Source organism: Miniopterus schreibersii (assembly GCF_964146895.1).
Source record: "Miniopterus schreibersii genome assembly, chromosome: 9".
Lineage (NCBI taxonomy): Eukaryota > Metazoa > Chordata > Mammalia > Chiroptera > Miniopteridae > Miniopterus > Miniopterus schreibersii.
This window is the reverse complement of record NC_138118.1, coordinates 16745557-16766856: the sequence shown is the minus strand read 5'-3', so window position 1 is coordinate 16766856 and position 21300 is coordinate 16745557. Positions and strand designations below refer to the sequence as shown.

Here is a 21300-nt window from a genome sequence, read left to right as displayed (position 1 = left end):
ACCAACACCTTGTAGTTGGGCTGGGTCTGTGTGGAGCCCCAGGGATGTTCCCCAGCCCGTTCTTCCTAAGACCCAATGAGTAAAATTAGGGGCCTCCCTCCTGAGGTCAAGGAACCAGGCCCTGGAGTGGAACTTGGGGTGGAAGATGGCCTTCTTTGTCAACTGATTCGTTCTCCAGAATTCAACTTGTTCTCCAACTCTGTGGTGTTTGAAAGCAACTTTATCCAGGTACCCTTGTGCAGCTCAGAGCCAGCTCTCTTTCCCTTTCCAAAACCTGTTTCCAGAGGTTGGTCCAAAAATGCTGTGGCCTTTCAAAGCCCTGGGGAGGAGAAAAACAATTCCAGCTAGAGAAAGCAGAGGATCTGGGCCTCAAGTTCACCTGTTTGTGCCTATTGCATTATGGGGTTTTCCTCACTTTCCTCCCCTTCTGGAACTTTCTTTGCACAATCTCCCTTCCAGACCATTAGAAACCTGTGCTGGCTGCTTCTACCAGAGGATGAAAGAATAAAATTTCAATGGCACTCAGCTTTTTCTTAGTGCATCCTTTTAAAGTGAGATGATGCAGAGGACGTGAAGAAGGGCAACACAGCATCCCTGTTGCCAATGAGCTTGTCTATTTGGGGAAATCCACAAAAAGGGTGATGCAGGTCATGGCCCAGCCCAGTGTGCTGCACATGTACGAGAATCACAGGTGCTCCAAGCTTGTCACTAAGCTGAAGTGCTGCTTTCTAGCACCTGTATCCTTCCACTCTTGTCTTCTGCTTCTCTGACCCAAGTACTTGGGGCTGATTTCTAGGTCACTAAGCCCGGGAATTGGATAAATGTCTATGAAGGGTCGACCACCGTGATCCTTGGGGTAACCTCCTCAGTGCCCTCCTTGCCACTCCCCAACATCCTCCTGATGGCCAACGTCACCTGGCCCCAGGGTCAGTTTTCCATCTGGAACACACCTGACTGCGCTCCAGTCATCACCCTCAGCAGGTAAAGAAAGGCCTCAGGGAGGGGCCAGAAGGGGTGGGATGACTGCATTGTTTGTAGCGGGGCTTTAGACAGTAAGAAAGGACAGTGTTCCTTGGTATACAAACTGTAGAACATCACTCATTCATTTAACAAGTATTTATTTAGTGTCTATATTGATCAAGCACTGTGTTTTGTGCTATGGGTAGACTATCAGTCAGTCTCAGCCTAGTTTTTGAGGATTTTGGCTTTCGTTTTTATTTTGTCAATAAAGACTTAGCAGGGTTAAAAAAAAAAATAAAAGAGGTGTGTGAAAGCCAAATGGGATATGAGGTGTTGAGATTGAAAAAATAATACTGGGCATACAGGAGACATCCACCCTTCTTACTCTTTCAACAGAGTTCATCAGGATACAGGGCAAAGGGGACCTGGAAATGGAGTAAGAAAACCTTAGTCCCAGTTCCTACTTAAGATATAAACTTGAAATAAATAAATACATAAATAAGTACATAAATAAATAATTTTAGAAGGAAAAAAAAAGCTAAACTAGGGCAGCCCTGGCTGGGTAGCTCAGTTGGTTAGAATGTCATCCTGATACCCGAAGGTTGCAGGTTTGATCCCCAGTCAGGGCACTACAAGAAGCGACCAATGAATGCATAAGTAAGTGGAACAGCAAATCCATGTTTCTCCTTTCCTCTCTCCCTCTAAAAATCAATAACTTAAAAATATATATCTAAACTTGGGCAAATTGCTTAGCTTCTCTAAGCCTCAGTTTCAAAATCTATAAAATGGAATTAATAATACTTATCTTTCCTTCATCAAAGGGTTGTTGAAAGATTAAAAGAGATATTCTACACCAATTATCAGCCTTTGTTATTGATGTGGGCAGATTCTTTAATAACTAAGGCCCTGGAAATCAGAGAAGAGTTGGTTTTTGTAATCATTCCACTCTCAGGCCACAAGCCCTCTCCCTTGCACATCTCCCAAGCAGAGGTGGAAGCCGAGTGAGGTTGAGCCAAGTTCTAGGTAGGCACCAGCATGGTTGATTCCAATCCTGGGCTCCTCCACTATGGGAATTTCCTGATTGTGTCCAGGATTCTCCCCCTGAAGTTTGTGGAGCTACAAATCTGTGACCGGCTCCAACGCATCCTGCGGATTAGGACAGTGACTGAAAAGATTTACTACATGAGGCTCCACGAAAAACACCCAGAGACTGTGTTTCAATTCTGGATCCGCTTGGTGAAAATTCTGCAGAAAGGTCTGTCCATCACCACCAAAGACCCGAGAATCCGGTTCACTCACTGCCTGGTGCCCAAGATGTCCAGCAGCTCCACTAAAATAACAGTAAGTGATACCCTTCTGCCAAGATCTCTAGGGAGGGGGGAAGGGGACTGGAGGCACACTGTCTCCCCTAGTGAGGATTGATGAATATTAAAGTCTAGTGTCCTTGGGGGGATGAGAAGACCATTTTCAAGGGTCAGTGATCTGCACACACCAATTAGAGCAAATTAATTTAATTTTGCTAAAAAAGCTATAAGCTACTTAACTCACTTAAAAGTATTTTCAGGTGTTTTGCTCTTTTTTTCAGTATCCTAAAGGAATAATGCTCACTTAAGAAAATCAGAAAATTACAGAAAAATCACCCCCATATTTCTTCAGCTTCAAGCAATCAATTGGAACAGTTGGCATATTCCCTTCTAGTCTCTCATTTCAAATTATTTTTAATTTATGTATCTGAGGACATTAAATATATATTTTTAGATGCTGCTTTTTTCAATTTAGATTATATCATAAATGTTTTTTCATTAAAAATTTTTTCAATTACAGTTGATAGTCAATATTATATTAGTGTCAAGTGTACAGTATAGTGGTTAGATGTTTATATAACTTATGAAGTGCTCTCCCCAATAAGTCTAGTACCCTACTGGCACCGTACATATTTATTATAATATTATTGAATATATTTCCTATATTTACATCCTCATGACTATTTTGTAACTGCCAATTTGTGCTTTTTTTTTTTTTAATATATCTTTATTGATTTCAGAGAGAGGGAGGGAGAGGGAGAGAGAGAGAGAATCATCAATGATGAGAGAGTCATTGATCGGCTGCCTCCTGCACGCCCCTGACTGGGGATCGAGCCCGTAACCCGGGCATGTGCCCCGACCGGGAATCAAACCCTGATCACCTGGATCCTAGGTCGACGCTCAACCGGGCTGTGTGTGTGTGTGTATCTTTCAATCTGAAGTGGGTCTCCTGTTGACAGCATATATATAGATCTTGTTTTCTCTTCCATTCAGCCATTCTATGTCTTTTCATAGGAGCATTTAAAGTAATTGTTAAAAAAATAAGTAAATAAAGTAATTGTTGACAGGTATGTAGTTACTGCCATTTTATACATGTTTTTTATCTTTTATTCTCTTCTTCATAGAGAAGTCCTTTTAACATTTCTTGTAATACTGGTTTGGTGGTGATGAACTCCTTTAGCTTTTTCTTGTTGGAGATCCATTTCTTTTATTTTTTCAATCCTCACCCAAGGACACTTTTCCCATTGCTTTTCAGAAAGAATAGAAGGGGGAGGGGGAGAGAGAGAGAGGGAGGGAGGGAGAAACACTGATGTGAGAGAGACACATCGATTGGTTGCCTCCTGCATGTTCCCTGACCAGGGCCAGGGATCGAGCCTGCGAGCAAGGTACGTGCCCTTGGCCAGAGTCAAACTCAGGACCCTTCAGTCCGCAGGCCGACACTCTAACCACTGAGCAAAACTGGTTAGGGCTGGGATCCATTTCTTTTAAAATCTCTTTGTGGCCCTGGCTGGATAGCTCAGTTGGTTAGAACTTCATCCCCATACGCCAAGGTTGCAGGTTCAATCTCAGGTCAGGGCACATACAAGAAGCAACCAATGAGTGCATAAGGAAGCGGAGCAGCAAAGCAGTGCTTCTGTCTCTTTCTGCCTGCCTGCCCCCCCCCCCCCATCGAAGAAAGAAAGAAAGAAAAAGAAAGTTTTAAAGCTCTTCATACACATATCATTCATGCTATTCACTTGTACAAATGAATTAAAATTTACTTCATTCCCCTAAAATCAGATATTTAGAGTTATTTCTAATTTTTTATCATTGTATGCGATGGTAAAATAAGCATTTATAGGTATTGTCCAAGGTTTGTTTTCTCAGAATAGATTCTTTTTTTTTTTAAATATGTCTTTATTGATTTCAGAGAGGAAGGGGGAGAGAGAGAGAGAGAGAGAAAGAGAGAGAGAGAGAGAAACATCAATGATGAGAGAGTTGTTGATCATATGCTTCCTGCACGCCCCCTACTGGGGATGGAGTGCAAAACTCAGGCATGTTCCCTGACCAGGAATTGAACCACATCTCCTGTATCCATAGGTCAACATTCAACCACTGGGCCACACCAGCCAGGCTCAGAATAGATTTTTAAAAGTAGAATTCAGCTGGGCTGACGTGGCTCAGTGGTTGAGCATTGGACCCATGAACCAAGAGACCACCACTTTGGTTCCTTGACGGAGCACATGCCCTGGTTGTAGCCTCAATTCCCAGTAGGGGGCATGCAGAAGGCAGCTGATCTATGTTTCTCTCTCCCATCAATGTTTGTATCTCTCTCTCCCTCTCCCTTCCTCTCTCTCTAAAATCAATAAAAAAAACCAAAAAATAAAATAAAAGAATTCAAATAGTATGAATATTTTTAAGGTTTTCTTATAATACATATTGCCAGGTTATTTCCAGAAAGTTCATACCAAATTCTACTCTTGCCAATAATATGGGTTCTGTATCACTGTATCTTTATCACAATTGAGAATTTTAAAGTTAAATTTTTTTTCTAATAATCATACGTTAAAAAAAAATGTCATGTCTTTGATTTTCAACGAGTTTGAACACTTTTTTCTTTCTTTATGCAGTATCTGGTTTGTTCTTTGGCTATTTTCCTATTGGCAGCCTTGTGTTTTTCTAAATTCATTTGTAAAATAAAGCTTTTTATACATCAAGAATTTTAACCCTTTAATCACAAGTTTTTGCAATATTTCCCCCAAGGATCAGCTTTCTCCTTTGAGTTTATTTAAGGCTTTTTTTTTTCTTTCCTGACACACAGAAGGCTTTCCCATGACCTACTTAGGGTAGGGGCACAGGAAGCAAAAGTGTGATAGACTGAATTGCCTAAAACCTTCAGATTTCAGACTCTTATTAAACACTTTCCTCCTTTCAAGTTGTGTGATTTAGGTACGCCATCACGGACTTCAAAAGTCAGCTTTTATAGTTCTACTGTTCTGGTTCTTAATGTTCAGGTCTGGTGCCCTGGGCAAAGTAGCTACAGCAGCCCATTAGAGAGAGGAAGTGATCCTGCCTAGGGCCTCATTTTTTGTCTGGTGATTCTAGGGCTTAAGGTTTAAGGAAGGTTCCCAGGACTAGGCTGGAAGACTCAAGTGAGTTCCTTCAAGGTTCTGGCCAGAGGAGGCCAAGAACTATCATGGAGCAGATCTGGTCATCTGACAATAAATTTCTCTATCTAGACTGAAAGCAGCCTCTCGTTATCCTCCCAGCCCAGTGAAAACTTCATGCTGTTGGAAGCCACGCAGATCAGCAGCAGTTTCTCACATTTCCCAAGAAGGTTCCAGCTCACAGCAGACAGGTAAGTCCGCTGTGCAGGCAGCTCCAGTACCCCTTCCCACAGCATAGTCATGAGTGGGGTCAGTGACACCTTCTGACAACCTGTCAAAGTTTGTTTGTTTATTTATTCTTAATAATTTTGGTAATGTTTTAGTTGATTTCAGAGAGAGATAAAAACATCAATGATGAGGATCACCTCCTGCAGACCCCCTACTGGGAATGGAGCAGTGATCTCTCCCTGTTCATGGGTCAATGGTCAACCACTTAGCCACACACCCCCAAGCGCAGTTCTTTTATTATTTTTATTTTACAGTTATGCGTATGACTTTCCCCTTAATGTTATTGTAAGCCTGTCCTTGAAAACAGGGTCTGTGGCTGATTGATCTGGATATTCTAGGCAAACCCCAGTGTTTTCATATGGAAGGTGCTCAGTAGAAGGAATGAGGGTAAGCTAATAAAGCAGGTTTGTGGAGTTAGATATTAACTGTCTCCATTCCCAGCTCACAAGGGTCCTTTGAATAAGATAATCCTGAGTTCTCTTTGCTTCATCTATCTCTTCTGTAAAACAGATAAGAGAGTAACCTAGAGGGGAGACCACTGTTGGCTCTAAAGTTTTACTAATTCACTAAGTAATTGTAGTAGATTCTTTCTTTAATGAGTAATAGAAACCCAAAGCAAGATCGTGCAGCCAATATGTTGAACAAGTTCAATTTTGGGGTATCATCTAAATGCAAATTTATTTTTGTCTTCCTTTATAACTTTTTCAGTGGGTGAAATTGTCCTCTTACCTGAGTAAAAGATGGTTTTCTGGGCAGGCCCCATAGCATGTGGACTCCCTCTTATAATATAAAAGGTCATTTGGTCCCTTTAAATAGCAAAAGCAGCATCGATTCTGAAATTTAAAAGTCCACTGCTTAAAAACTCTGAGCTGATCACATGTCCCTCCCCTCAGCCTGGTCCCATGTTAAGGTGGCCCCTCAGAGTCACTACTCCTCTCCTTCTGTTTCCTGATTTTAAAGCTGATTTTTTTTCTTAGGTACTTTCTTGGATTCTTTAAAGTCCCCTACCTGGCTCCCCTGACTGCAACTCTGGTGGTGCTGTGAGACCTTCCTTTCATCTGGCCAGAACCCCTCCCAGGCCCTGGCTCTGCAAGGGTTCTTGCTATACAGGCACTAGCTGTCAGAGTCCCCTCACCCCTTAAGGGTAGAGTTTACAATGGCTCCAGGCTGGTGCTTTCCCTCCCTCCCTCCCTCCCTCCCTCCCTCCCTCCCTCCCTCCCTCCCTCCCTCCCTCCCTCCCTCCCTCTCTCTCTCTCTCTCTCTCTCTCTCATGCTGTCTGCATCTGGTCCTCAGGTAATATCCTCCCAGAATTTGGCCATTGGAGAGGAGGACCGTGCCTCTAGGACACAGAGCAACTTCTCTTCACTTTACCACCAAAGAAGCCCATTCTCTCATCTCTCCCACTCTCCATGTTTTATACCTCTACCTACTGAGTCTCCCAGCCCCCAGGGACCACAGCAGAAGCTCTCTGGGTGGTCCCAGGAAGCCCCTCTCTTTTAGCTTGAGGGGAAGGAGGCAGCAGCTCATATAAAGGACTCTCCACACATCCTTTCTCTGAATGCTTTCTGTCTCAGTCAGGGTCTGCCTTTATATGTACTTTCCAGACCTTTCTTTTTTTTACTTTCTAATTTCAAGATAGTTTTCTTGAACTGTAATGTAAACTTTTCTTCTTTGGGGGCTCTTATTATTTGTATGTTGGATCATCTTTGTCTAATATACATGTCACCGTCTCTGTTTTTTTTATTCTTTAAACTCTCCATTTTTAACCCTCTATTTCTCCAAAGGCGTCATGTGCTTTGCTTGTTTGCTCTTGTGTTCTTTCTGGCTTTGTTTTGGAAATAATGGTTGTTTCTTTTAAGAATGCCTAATGGTTTTCTCAGTTGTGTCAGCATTTATCAGTATTTTAAATTCTGACTTCTTTAGTTCTTTCATGTATTTTATCATTTTCTTAATTTCTTTTAGCTCATTTTGAAGTGCTAGGTTGCAGTTTGCATTTGTTTTGCAGCTCGTTTTGATAGTGTGCTTTTCTTGTTTGTAAGGATTTATTAGACTTCATATCTTCATTGATTTTGTGTGGAGTTTGATTATCCTTTTCTGATGCAATTTATTTTTATGACATGGTTTTTCTGACCCTTTGGGGGATGACAGATGGGTCAGTGTAGCTTTCTGGTTTGGTCTCTAGTGCTCCCTCTTGTGTCATTTTTGTGAAGTGCTAATGATCTTCAGGGACTGTGTTCCCTTCTCTTATCTTTAGCTGACCTTGCTCTTTCCTTCGGCTCTAGCATTCCCGTTCTACTCAGGTTGGATTCCATTTCCAGTGGTTTTTCCCTACTGCAAGGCATGTCCTGCAGGGGAGAGTATTCTGATGGTTTTGAGAGCTGGTAAGGCACATCCGGCTCCAGCCCCTTCCAACTTTACCAGTTTCCTACTTCCAGTTTCCTTCTTCTCAAGTTGGCCTGCTGCACTTTCCACTGAGAATCTGTGGGAGATTGAGGAGCTCTCCTGTTTTCAAGTATATCAAATGCCTCATGGCCTCTCTCTGCTTCCTCTCACATAGATACAGATACCATGTGGGTCTTGGAGCTATCTGTAGCTGTGTAACTGTCATTTTTATTGTGAGCTTATCTCAAGCAGGCCTTTATCTGTGGGACTCATGTTGCCTGAATTGGAGGTGGGGGGAGATCCCAAAGGACCATTGTAAGTTTGCTTCTGTCAGGTACCTCAGAGTTATTACTGACTCAGGAGAACTTTTTTAGTTTCTCAGCTTGGGAGTTCTTGGACCATATGTCAGACCTCAAACCAGCATGAGGACAGGCCCAAAGATAAGAATTTTTAGAAGAGGCTTCCTTTTTGACCCAGAATCCAGGTTGATAGAGATGAGTTTGTGGCACTGGATGGATTTCTTCCCAGTGTACCCTTTTGCCAAGAAAGTGCTTTGAAAGTCCTGGATTTATGCAAATATCTCAGTAAACTCCCCACCTTGCTAGGACCCAAGATTTTATCTCCTGTGTCACTAAGCCCTGGTTACCAAGACTGGCAAGTCCCTCGGGCAGCCCTAGCTTCAGTTCACATTTTACTTGTCTTTAATTTTTGGCCCCTAGGATTCTTCTTTACTTTTTGAGAGTTCAACAATGCATTTAAAATTATGTTAACTATATTTTATCTAAATTTCTAGATGTTTTGTGGCAGTTTGCGGGGTTTGTTTTGTTTTGTTTTTGTTTTTTAGATTATTCAACCACATTGCCAGTCTCTAGCTAAGTAACTCCAAAATTATTTTCACTTAAAAACAAGGAAAACAAAAAAACCTCACTGCATTTATCTCTGAATAGTTTCAGTGTGAGGGATTTTTCTTTTCTTTTTAAGTAGTTTCTGTTTTTTCATTTAAAATAAGTATGAATTTCCCTTGGAATCAAAATTTTACAAAATTTTAGCCACACTGTGTTTTTCTTTCTTTTTTTTCTAATCCTCACCCAACGATGTTTTTTCCATTGCTTTTTCAGAGAGAGAGAGAGAAAGAGAGAGAAACAACAATGTAAGAGACCGAGCCTACAACCAAGCCTGCAACCAAGGTACGTGCCCTTGACCAGAATCGAACCTGAAACCCTTTGGTCCGAGGGCAGATGCTCTAACCACTGAGCAAAACCAACTAGGACCACACCGTGTGTTTTTCTAGACACACTAAGCGGTTGTGATTTTTTTAAGTTGTTATTGTTTTGGAGAACTGTCTGAAGGTTTTCTTTGCACTCATACTGACTCCAGGCAGGCATCAGGGATATCCCAGTGGGTTCAGATTTTGCCTTTGAATCATAGCATATTAGATTCTCAACACATAAAAGCAGTGCTAAAGGTTTGGAGGGGTCTCTGTTCCACTTCAGCAGAACAGCCTTAGCTCCAGCCTCCCTCCTGCTTGGCTTTCTTAGATACATCATAGCATATATATGTATTTTCACTGCCAGTCATTTCCGTATTCACATGTGTGTTCAAGGCACTCATACTAGAAAAGACATAATTAAAAAGCAGTTTTTAAGTTATATTTTTAACAATGCTTTCTTTTTCTTTTATTGTTTTCAATGACCCCAAAATTCCTGGGTTCCAACAGAAACACAGACACTGCCACTGAAATCAAGGATTCCAACAGCTACAAGACACCCTTGCCGGTGGCATCTCCAGTGAATTTGCATATACCCTTCAGAGCCACTTTAAGCCACAGCCTCTGGGAACAAGAGAATCCAGACGAGCACCTCCTGCGAGTTCCTATAGCCAGTTCCCTAGGAGAGAACTTATTGGGACCCTGACTCCTAGCCAACCAACCAGAGTGATCTCCCTGGCATTAGTCAGTGCACTGGCTACAACTTCCCATAATGCTGTTTTCCAACTGTGGGCCAAATGACTGTGGGAGAAGTAAGATGGTGTTTAAAACAAGGTGCTTCTGCACTTCCACCAATAAACCTCCGAGTGAGCCCCTAATTGTTGTAGGGTGTGTTATGGGGGGGAGCAGTGGGGGGGGGGGGGCTGATTAGGAGTAGGAGCTCACTCCTTGGGAAAATAAATGGGAAAAAGTTCCTTCTGCTCAGTTAAAATCCCAAAGCAGCCAAGCAAAGCCAAGAAAGTCAGTCCAGAGGAAAGGGCCTGGTGAGAAATCCAACTTCTTTCAAAGGGAGAGGGGACAACAGGCAAGGCTGCTCCAAGTTCATTGTGAAAGAAATCCTCAGAATGATGGCAGCCAACTAGGAAATACCTTTGTGTTGCTCCACTCACCTCAATCAAGAAATTGAGTTTTTACTGCCCCACTATAAAACTATGAAGTCATGCCCCGGGCCATGCAAACTTTGGTTGCTAATGAAGACATGGCTTCTGGTCAGAAAGATGGTGACCACCCATCACTGGAAGTCCCATTGATATGACTCTTCCCACCCAGACCTAATGAAAGCAAACTGGGAGACATGGTGTCTGTGCATATCAGGGAGAGGGCAGGGGCTCTGGCCAACCTCTGAACAAGTGGGGAATATTTACCTGGAAAATGCTACCACAACATTGAGTAGGCATTTATTAAGCTCCTGCTGGGTGCCAGACACTGTGCTTGATGCTATTATATTAGAGAGAGCAAGACAGATGGACAAGTTTCCTGCCTTTAGGGAGGGTATGAGAGAGATATCAAGCTCTGTTTTAGAGACACAGGAAGACCATTAAGGTTGACATGAAATTTGAGCCACTTGGGCTGCAAATCAAGGCTGGCGGACTTGCTTTCCTGTGATTCACACTATAGGAAAGGGGGCGATGGAGGGAAAAGGAACATGACTGCTCTCCCCTGGTGCATCCTCAGTTGGGCTGAGTGGTGTATCCTGGCAAGATTGGGTCAGAAAAAACATCGGAGCTGAGAGGATGCCTAATGTTTGTGAGTTTCTTCCTGCCTCTAATAAAAAAAATAAAAATATTTTATTTCATGGGTTAAAACATCGGCCCGTGGACTGAATGGTCCCAGGTTCGATTCTGGCCAAGCGCATGTACCTCAGTTGCAGGCTCCATCCCCGGCCCTGGTCAGGGTGCATGCTGGAGGCAACCAACTGATGTGTCTCTCTCACATCAATGTTTCTCCCTCTCTCTCTCTTTCTCTCCCCCTTCCGCTTTCTCTGAAAAGCAATGGAAAAAAATATCCTCAAGTGAGGATAAAATAAATAAAATAAAATAAAATACAATTTTCTTTTGGCATGTTCTAATCAAATAAGCTGAGCATTGTTGTTGCTGGTGCGAGACGTCCAAAAGCTAAACTTAGAAGAGGCTAATGGCTTCCAGGTGGGTTTGGCCAGTGACGTGTACAGACAGGAGGTCAGAGGGAGAGAGAAAAAGGAATCCAGACAATTATTCCCTCCCTTGTAGTTGCATAAGGCTGGCTGTGTCCCTTAACAGAGGGAAACTGCTCCTCTCGTGGCGGTCTCTTCTAGTCAACTCTCTTTCCTAGTTTCACTAACCATCCCCTCCTGTTACCCTCCAGGTCCATTCATTGTATGGACTTAGCTAACTGGATGCTCCTTCTTGAAATTTATATCTTGAGTGAGCAGAGATGTCACTCACCTCCACAAAGGTGTGATAGGTGGCTCTGGCTATGTGACAGTTGCTGGGCTTCCACCCAGCTTATTGCTTCTCTTTTGGGGCCTGCCTATCCCCCAAGCCCGGTTCCCTTAACTTCTAGTTGTTGTCAAGACCCCCCAATAGTCTTTCAATGAATTCCCTTTGGCTCAGGTTGGCCTGTCACTTCCTATGTTTACAACCATGAAGTCCAATTGCTGTGGTGCTGTTCCCAGGAAAGGGGATGCTGTGTTGGCAACCATCGCACCCATGACGTCTTATTTTTGTGTGTATCCTCCAGTGCCTGGATCCTACAGACGCCCACTCAAAGGCTGTTAAATAAATAATGTCTACCACAGCCAGCTGAGGTTGCCCCACACTGTCCCCCCCATACAGGGGAAGAAACTATAGCCTTTGCTAAATGCACTTATCCCTGAAATTAATTTTCCAGACTATTTCTTAGATGAAAATACCACCACATAAGGGATTGGTAAACCTTTTAATGGCCAATAGATCATTTAAAAGAGAAAAGAAACAGAAGATTGTTATCCAGAGTCAATTAGAGCCCACCAGGACGTGACATTTGCAAAAACAATCCCCCCCAATAATGTAGAAATGCATCTTAAAGTTTCTGAAATGGAATTCAGAGAAAATTTCCTTAAGGAGTAATACCAAGATGAACCCACTTAAAATGTTTGATGGGGTGAGATTAAAACTTCATGAATGTTCTTGTAAGTCTTAAGAAAAATAATAAGCTGCTCAATTAAGACTCTAGTGGTGTTGATGAGACAGTGAGTGGGTACAGGTGGCAGAGAACCTGGGGACACTGAATATGCAGAAATGGGGGTCCTGACCTGTATCTTGGGGGTGCCAAGGGATTAACTAATAACCTTTCAGAACCACAGGTCATAAGGGGTCTCATCTTCAGCGAGGATCCTGTTAGGTCACTTTAGCCAGAATCCCCTTTACCCCTGATATTTCCTCTTAGTTGTTTTCCATCCACTGGCCCCCACCCTGCTCCTTAGCTGTAAATTCCCACTTGTCCATGCTGTGATCGGAGTTGAGCCCAGTCTCTCTCCCTCACTGCAAAGTTCCCTTACACCTGTACCTATGGTGACAAAGTCTCCCTCACCATGCTTAAAAAAAAATAAAATTCCTCAAGGGGTCAATCTTGAGAAATCAAGACTATGGTTTCAAAAGAAGGAAACAACCACAGCAAGTGGTAAAGCTTCATAAAACATGCATTTAAAACGAACATTTAGAGGTATTAAGGCTAAGGCCAAGAGATATAACTTGAAGCAACTAGACATATAACAATCTAGGGATATTGTGAGATGAGATAGTGTGGCTTTTGCTCTGTCTCTGGTTCCTGCCTAACTTAGGATAAGTCAATTCATTTCCCCATTGGAGATACGGATTTTTAATTAAAATATCACTAAAATTTTAATTATCCCCAAACAAAACACTGTTTTTGAATGTTAATTGTTGCAATAGTAACTGGAAACATACCATGTGTCCATGAAATACAAAGAAATATTCAGAGTTTGTTCTGAATTTGTTTTAAAACCCCCTAAAGCCTCCAGTTAAGCACAATGACTTGCACAAAGTTGGAATGGAATTTCTGTCACATCCATCCCTCCCCTCACTGCCATTGAAGGGCCATACATATCTAAATGGAAGAAGAATGTGGCCACTAGCAGTACTGGATTGTCACTCACTCGTACTCAGGACATGACATTTGTAAATGCTTTGCATTTTAAAAAGTGTCTCCATATCTACAATCTAATGTGATTCTCATAATTATGTGAGAGAGCTGCTATTATGAACTATACATCCGTGGACCCAGAGAAAGAAGATACCTATGGAAAAAAGTTCCTGGTGGCTAACTGGGCTCAAATTAAAAAACAACAACAACAAAACTCATAGCATAGCAGTCATTTCTACACAGGGGCCTCTCACGCAAACTTCATGGAGAATCCTACAATGAATTACCTGCATGCACTGTGTTTCTACCATCTAAGCCAGCCTATATATAGATAAATATAATTTTTAATACTCACCTGAGGATATTTTCCCCCCCATTGCTTTTCAAAGAAAGGGGAAGTGGGGGGAGGGAGGGAGGGAGGGAGGGAGGGAGGGAGGGAGGGAGGGAGGGAGAGGGAGAGAGAGAGGGAGAGAGAGGGAGAGAGAATGTGAGAGACAGACATCATCTATTGGTTGCCTCCCACATGAGCCCCAACCAGGCCCAGGGATCAGGCCTGCAACCAAGGTACAAGCACTTGGCTGGAATTGAACCAGGGACTCCTCAGTCCATGGGCCGGCCTACTCTCTGGGGCTGAGCCAAACTGGCTAGGGCTATATAATTTTTAATCCTCACCCAAGGATATGTTTTTATTGATTTTTTGGAGAGAGAGGAGGGGAGAGAGAGAAGAGAAACATTAATCCTTTGCCTCCTTGACCAGGAATCTACCCGACAACCTTTTTTGGTGCACATCAGGCTGCTCTAACCAGCTGAGCCACTCTACTGGCCAGAGCTGCAGCGAGCCCTTATGAAGGAGTCCGGGGGATCCTATTTCAACCAATAGGGCTGAGGCCTTCCCCATCCAATTGGAGCTGCACAGCTATATCCCATCAACGCTTCCACCAACCAATCAGAGCAGCTTCATTCTGACCAATCAGGATCACGCCTTTTGGACCAATCAAACTGTGAGGATTTGGAGTCATCATTTGCGAGGCTGTTCTTCCTGAGGGAAGCTGCAACATCAGCTATATGTCACCAGAGAGGAGCAGAGCAGTGCAGCTGGAGAGGCTGGCCTCAGGGCTACCTCACAGACAGGCTGTGTCACAGTTGAACTGTTCCACAGCCGTGATGTATTGCAATTAAGCACTGGTGATGTATTGCACTAAATAGTTTCCTCTTGGCCACACCCCAAATTGAGGATTCCTGTTGGTGTTGAATTGGTGCCAACAACCATCACTTGACACTTCACAAATGAGAAAAGTAAAGACCAGAACATCTTCTCATGAGCTCTGGGCAGCTGGTAGGTAATTCTCGAAGCCAGAGGGCAGTAAGGCAATGCCATCTGGGCCTCTTCTCAGAGGGGTCAGTCCCCATTGTACCCATTCCTGTCAGTTGTCATCACCGACCCTTTTGGTTGCAGGCTCAGCCCTGCTTAATTGGTAAGCCAAGGGGCCCAGGCAGCCTCCAAACCCAATTCTTTCACATGCCTGTGTAAGCAACTGCCATCAGGTGGCACCACATTGCAATTGGAACTTCAATGAATTGAATTTTCATCTCCCATCCCCATAGCTAAGCCAACTAACCCCAGGGATTTTAACTAATTTTATAATAACGTCATCCCACCTGGAATGACTACTTGTCACCCCATTTATCAATCTATAGTGAAATTTTACTGTTTTGACTAGCCAATTCCATAAATTTTACAGGGCTTTTTTTGGTAACTACTGCATTCTGGGTACAAGCTTCTGATTAGATTTTATGACTTGTAATAGAGTCATGCAAAAGCACTCACATATTGGAATATATATTTTTATTATAGTCGTCACCCTTTATAATACAGTTGGGCAGCATATTGACTTCTAATATGTATAGGTGGGTTATAGTCACTGAATTTTATTTCAGAATTGTGAAAGGGGTGTTAAAAATTATTTTTCATGAAAAGGCACCTGGGTCCGACAGGGTTGAGAACCACTACATCGGAGTATTGACCAGCTCCTGGACACTGCCCTGAGGACTTTGATGACACTTTTTAGCCTCTTTTGCTGTTCTGCACTTTCTCCTACTCCCACCTCATGCTGGGGCTGCTCCTGGAGGCTCCTTTGCTCTGCTGGGCCCACACCTTCTCCCTAGCTCTCAGGGAAGCAAGTACTGGCAGGATCACTTGTGCCCAAGTACAGCCCCAGCGGTGTCCTGGCCCACTCCTCAGGCTCTTGCCCCTCTCCCCAGTCCCACTGTGACATCCTGTTTGTTCCGCCCTCCCTCCCGCTCACTTCTCATCTCCAGTCTCTAAGGACTGTGTCCAGTGAGAACCTGGGCTATGCCCCCTCCTGACAGGTTCCTAGTTGGGGGGGTGTTCTGTTCTCACAGAGTAATCTTTGCCAATTCGGCCCGAAGAGCCGGCCAGCCAGCTGAGCGCTCCTGCCGCTGCGAGACAACGCTGTGGCGTCAGTAGGGCCTCTGCATTTGAAGATTTTCCTTACTCTTATTTTCCCTGAGCTGATTACTCATCCCTAGCCTGCCTCTCTCTGTTTGGTGGTGGTGGTGGGGGTGTTAATTTATGGGAAGACAAATGATTATATTAACTAGCTTGCTTTCTCCATTATCAGGCCATATCCAGACTTTCTGTTCTCTTTGTTCTTTGGCCACCACTTAACTTCTTTCCTTGTTAGTCTGTGACTAGTTAAATTTTTGCTGTTAAAAAGATTATTCTTACTCTTCCACAGGAGGCCTGCATGCCGCTCCTGGGGTTGCTGGAGCGGTAAGACTTGAATCCTGGGGATCTGGCGACATCGGAACTGGTGCAGGAAAGGTCTGTTCTCAGGGGTAATCCTGTCTTGCTCACTGTTCCCAGCTTCTGGTGCATGACGGGTGCTCAGGCAATGTTAGGGGATGGATGTTATCAGGGATACTGTTGCCTGGTTTCAAAGAATTTTGAAGGAAACTATGATGCTTTATAGATGAGATGTTAATTCAAAACTGAATCCTAACTTCATAAAATTCCCTTGGTTTTTAATTCTGTACTGTAGGGAACACACCTTTTATTTGTTCTTAATTTGTATGTAAGAAGGTTGCTTCCTCTTGTCCTGGGAAGCTAGTAAGGCAGTGTAACATACAGTAGTGCCTTTTTCAAGGGTGGTTGTGAGTTAAGTGAGATGGTAAAGGTAAGAGGTGACCATGGTTAATGGGATGCTTCTGTTAAACTGCCTCTTCAAATGTAGTTGGTTTTGTATTTGTTACTTTAGTTAAATATGTGTCATAACTTTTGTAGTCAACTTAAAACATTTTAACCAAAGAAGTTTCATGTACTGAATGAACATTTTGGGATTTTGGGGTGTTTTTGTTTATTTATTTATTTTTTTTAAATATATATTTATTGATTTCAGAGAGAAGAAGGGAGAGGGAGGGAGAGAGAGAAACATCAATGATGAGAGTCATTGATCAGCTGCCTCCTGCACGCCCCCTACTGGGGACTGAGCCCTCAGCCCAGGCATGCTCCCTGACCGGGAATCAAACCGCAATCTCTTGGATCCTAGGTCGATGCTCAACCACTGAGCCATGCAGGCCCGGCTGAATGACCATTTTGATAAGAAGACTCTTAGAGATCCTGATGCCCTGAGTATCACTAGGAAAGGCTGTTCCTACAGATGAGTACTAAGGGTTTTGCTAATTTTGTGAAAAGCCAACAAAGGTAGCTAGCTCTTCCTCTGGTAAGACAACTAAAGCTTGGAGGAGGCCTTTTGTTAAGGATCCAGAATGGGGGAGAGACAGGCTGAGTGTGGGGAGGGGTGCCTCAAAGATGTGGTTCAAGAAGCGGTAAGCAAGATTAATCGGCCAAGGAGGCGTGAAGGATGGAATGGAAGTTGACACAAGCAGAGGAGGGTACTGAGAGGTCATAAAGATCCAGAAAAAAGAAAAAAAAGATTATTTTGTATTTACTGTGGACGTCAGAGGGAGCAATTCTGTGATAATCAGCGGCCTCTTTGCGCAGGCCGCTGATTGTCCATCAATATCCTTCATCCTTAAATTATAAATGATAGAATTCCCCAGATGGGCTCCTGGTCACCCAGCTAAAAGCTACATTTCCCAGCTGCCCTTGGAGCTGGGTGTGGTCATGCGACTGAATTCCAACCAATAGGATGTGAGCAAAAGTGATTATGCCATTTCCGGGCCATGCCCTTAAAAGGAATGTGCTGCCATCCCCCTTCCCTTTCCCCTTTCTCACTGGCCAGGGGACAGACACCATGGCAAGAGCTGGGACAGCCACCCTGGAGCCCAGAGATGGCAGCCACAAGTTGAGAATGACAGAGACACTACCAGCTCTGGAGTGCTTGCTCTGGGACTAGTAGGTAAGAGAAAATCAAACTTCTGTTTTGTTTAAGTCACAGTGTTTTGGGGCCTTTTGACCACCGGGACTATAGCTTCATACCACTACCTACATCCAGAAGCCTATACTTCCTCGTTATTTGCACTTGTGTTTTCTTACTTCAAATTTTATGTTTTATGTCTTCCTTTTTAAAAATTAAAATTTTTAAATTAGCTAATGGGTTGTCTAATTTTTCTTTTTCAAAGAATCAGCTTATAGATTTATTTATTTTCGTGTATGTAGAGTTTTAAGATTATTTTTGCTACCTTTATCCTTGAATGAATCTCTATAGCCATTTATGGAATTATTGGGTCACATCCTTTCCTCTGCAACATTCTTTCTACATTGTTCCATTGTCTTATGCCATCTAAAACTGCTGAAAAGGAGCCTAAGGCCAGTCTCATTTAATTCTCCTTGGTAGACTGTCTGCTTCCTCTCTCTGGATGTTTGTAGTAAGGTGCTTTTGTTGTCTCTAAGATTTAGGAACTTTACAAGACTTATTCTGGTCTCAGTGGTTTCTTTGCCCAGTTTACCTGGAATATAGTAAATTCTATTAACTTGCCAAATTGAGTCCTTTTGTTTCAGAAATTGTTTTTTCTTTTATGTTTTCGACTACTTTTTCAGCTCCACTTGTTCCCTCTTCATCAGGGACTCTGCCTGTCTACTGGATTTTTCTTCCAGTAACTTTATTTCTTTGCCCTTCTTGACTGTGTTCTGTGCGATCATCTTAAGCCTATTATCCATGTCACTGACTCAGTTTCCTATGGTGTAGACTCTGCTTCTTGTGGATTCTAATGTGACTTTTAGATATTTAATGGGTTTTTCTTCTGTTTCTTTCCTTGTCATCTAATTTTGGTATCTCTGATTTTGTTGTTGTTGTTTCATAGGGTCTCATATTGTATTTAATTTCCTTGAGGATACAGAAAAGGCTCTTTTCAAAGACTTTATTCTATTTCCTGACATTATTTTTCTTCTGATGTGTATTTATAAGTATTTTCCTACTGATATTCCTTGGGATCCCATAGTAGCTGCATACTAAAAAATCTTGACTATTTTAATTAAAGAAAAACAATATCTGAATCCACCAGCCCTTTAGGTATAACTTTTATTTCACGGGAAATATAGTTGCTAAAGGAGCAAGATAAATACCACAAGGCAATAGCCAGACAAATCCAGAAGGTGGGTCATTCAGGAGGACAACTAACTCAATTGCTTCCACTAGTAAGTGTCCTAAAAAGGGACTGTACTAGATCAAAATAAACATAGGGGAATTGTGGTCCTGGATTGGATACTGATTTGGATAAAGCAAGTGTAAGAATAATTGGAGTTAACTGAATAAATTTCGATATGGCCTGGAAATCAAATGAGATGAAATGAGATGAAAGTGCACCAGAACACAAAGGTAGAGAGTGGTGACTGAATAAAACAGGTTATAAAACACTTTTTAGATATGATCTCATTTTAGTACACACACAGGTAGCTGTTACAGTAATGTTTTCTGGGAGGTAGGAATATACTGTTTGTTTTTTGAACTTGTCTGTATTTTCTAATGTTCTACAAAGCACATGTACTGTTTATGTAAAAAAGCTCTTTTTAATAGTGACACAGATTTAAATAGGACAGCTTTACCATGAAGATATAAAACTTGAGTTTCAGGATCCCTTATTCACACAGGCCCTTCTGAGGGCCAATTTTGTGCCATACTTTGTGGGATTTTTTAAAAATCTGATTTTTTGTGTTCCAGCATTTTTTATTGTGATAAAATATACACCGTGTAAAATGTACTATTTTAATCATTTTTAGGTTTGCACTTCAGTGGCACTGGATACATTCACATTGTTCTACAACCATCATCACCACCCATTTCCAGGACTTTGTCATCTTTCCAAACTGAAACTCTGTACCCATTAAACAAGTCTCAATTCTCCCCTTCTTCCAGCCTTTTTATTTATTATTATTATTATCCTCACCTGAGGATATGTTTGCATTGATTTTTAGAGAGGAAGTGAAAGAGCGAGAGAGAAACATTGATGTGAGGGAGAAACCGATCAGTTGCCTCCCATACGCACCCCAATCAGGAATCGAACCCTCTATCTTTTGGTGTAAGGCTTGATGTTCCAGCTAATAGACCCACCCAGCCAGGGCCAGCCTTTTTATTTTTAATAGTCTCCAAATTGTATAAGCTCTAAACCCAAAACCTGGGTCCAGTCCCAACTGCCAACCAGATATCCTGGTCATTCCTGAGCAATTGAAATGATACCTGAGACTGCCAAAGTGACTTTAGCCTCAAACCAACGTATAGTCCACATAGTTGAGGAAACTGTCACCTAAGTGCTTATCACCAAATGTGCCAAAGGCAAGAATTGTGGTAGCACCAATGTCACCGAATACATAGGAAGACGAAAGCAGTGAGTTTTTCATATCACTGAAATATATAGTTACACAGCTTTCCCCAGAAGCTATAGCTTGTCATCCTTAAGGCCTTAATTTCTCATAAATTAACCATAATTTCTTCATTGCTTAGAATTATTGATAAATACTGCCATCATTTCCTGTAAAATTGGTCCAGAATAGTAGATAGTAGTTTTATGTAGTTGTATCAGCTAGTTTTAAGTCTGGCTCAATATAACAGAAAAATCCTAATTTATCTTTTTCACATTTAAAAGTCTGGAGGTACATATTCAGACTAGGATGATAGTTTCATGATCAAAGAATTGGAGCCCTTTTATCTTGCTATGCCACCCTCCTTAGCATGCTGCTTCGTGACCCAAAGTGCTGCTCGAGCTCCAGCCGTCAAGTTTGTATTCCAGCCAAAAGGAAAAAGGGGGGAGCGAATAAGAGCATGTCCCCTTCCTACAATGATTCCTCACAGAAATTGTACCTAACACTTGAGCTTACATCTCTTTTGCCTGAACGTAGTCGTATGGCCTTACCTAGCTGTAAGGGAGGCGAGGAATGTAATCTTTATTCTAGAAACATGTGCCTCGACAGAAATTCTATTACTAAAGGAATGGAGGGAATGAATAACAGGATGTACAATTAAGTATTTGTCAATGGTTTTGTAAAGGATACAGTGTGCTAGTTTTTGAGGTCTGGTGGGGGCAGGTTGGAAGGGGTAGACATCTTAAAGCACCATTTTTTAAAAATTATTTTTTTAATCCTTACTGGGGGATATTTTTTCCATTGCTTTTCAGAGAGAGTGGGAGAGAGAGAGAAAAACATTGATGTCTCACATTGATTGGTTGCCTCCAGCATGAACCCTGACCGGGGCCCAGGATCAAGCCTGCAACCAAGGTACATACCCTTGGCTGGAATCGAACCCAGGACCCTTCAGTCCACGGGGCCGATGCCCTAACCACTGAGCAAAACTGGCTAGGGCTTAAAGCACCATTTATATCACTGCTTATATTTTGTTTAGAGTGAAAAGCTCACCTCCTCACAATTAGCTTCCTAGACTTGGTGCTAAAGCCTTCCTCCACATACTACAGAAG

At 42.5% G+C, this 21300-nt stretch overlaps 1 protein-coding gene and 1 long non-coding RNA gene across 3 annotated transcripts in view; one reads left to right on the top strand and one right to left on the bottom strand.

Moving 5' to 3' along the window:
• LOC308561525 overlaps positions 1-21300 on the bottom strand; it is an 82097-nt gene that overhangs the window by 31375 nt on the left and 29422 nt on the right. The window lies entirely within an intron of this gene.
• On the top strand, positions 37-10103 carry GARIN1A (golgi associated RAB2 interactor 1A). 2 transcript variants are annotated; one of them, XM_081146818.1, is made up of 6 exons: positions 37-228; positions 797-981; positions 2052-2301; positions 5483-5601; positions 9140-9208; positions 9739-10103. In XM_081146818.1, exons 1-6 carry the CDS (start codon positions 76-78, stop codon positions 9932-9934), a joined length of 972 nt encoding a protein of 323 aa, XP_081002944.1. In that variant the 5' UTR covers positions 37-75; the 3' UTR covers positions 9935-10103. The 2 variants fall into 2 exon arrangements, with proteins under 2 accessions (XP_081002944.1, XP_081002945.1); XM_081146819.1 differs by having other exon boundaries at positions 5513-5601; positions 9739-10091.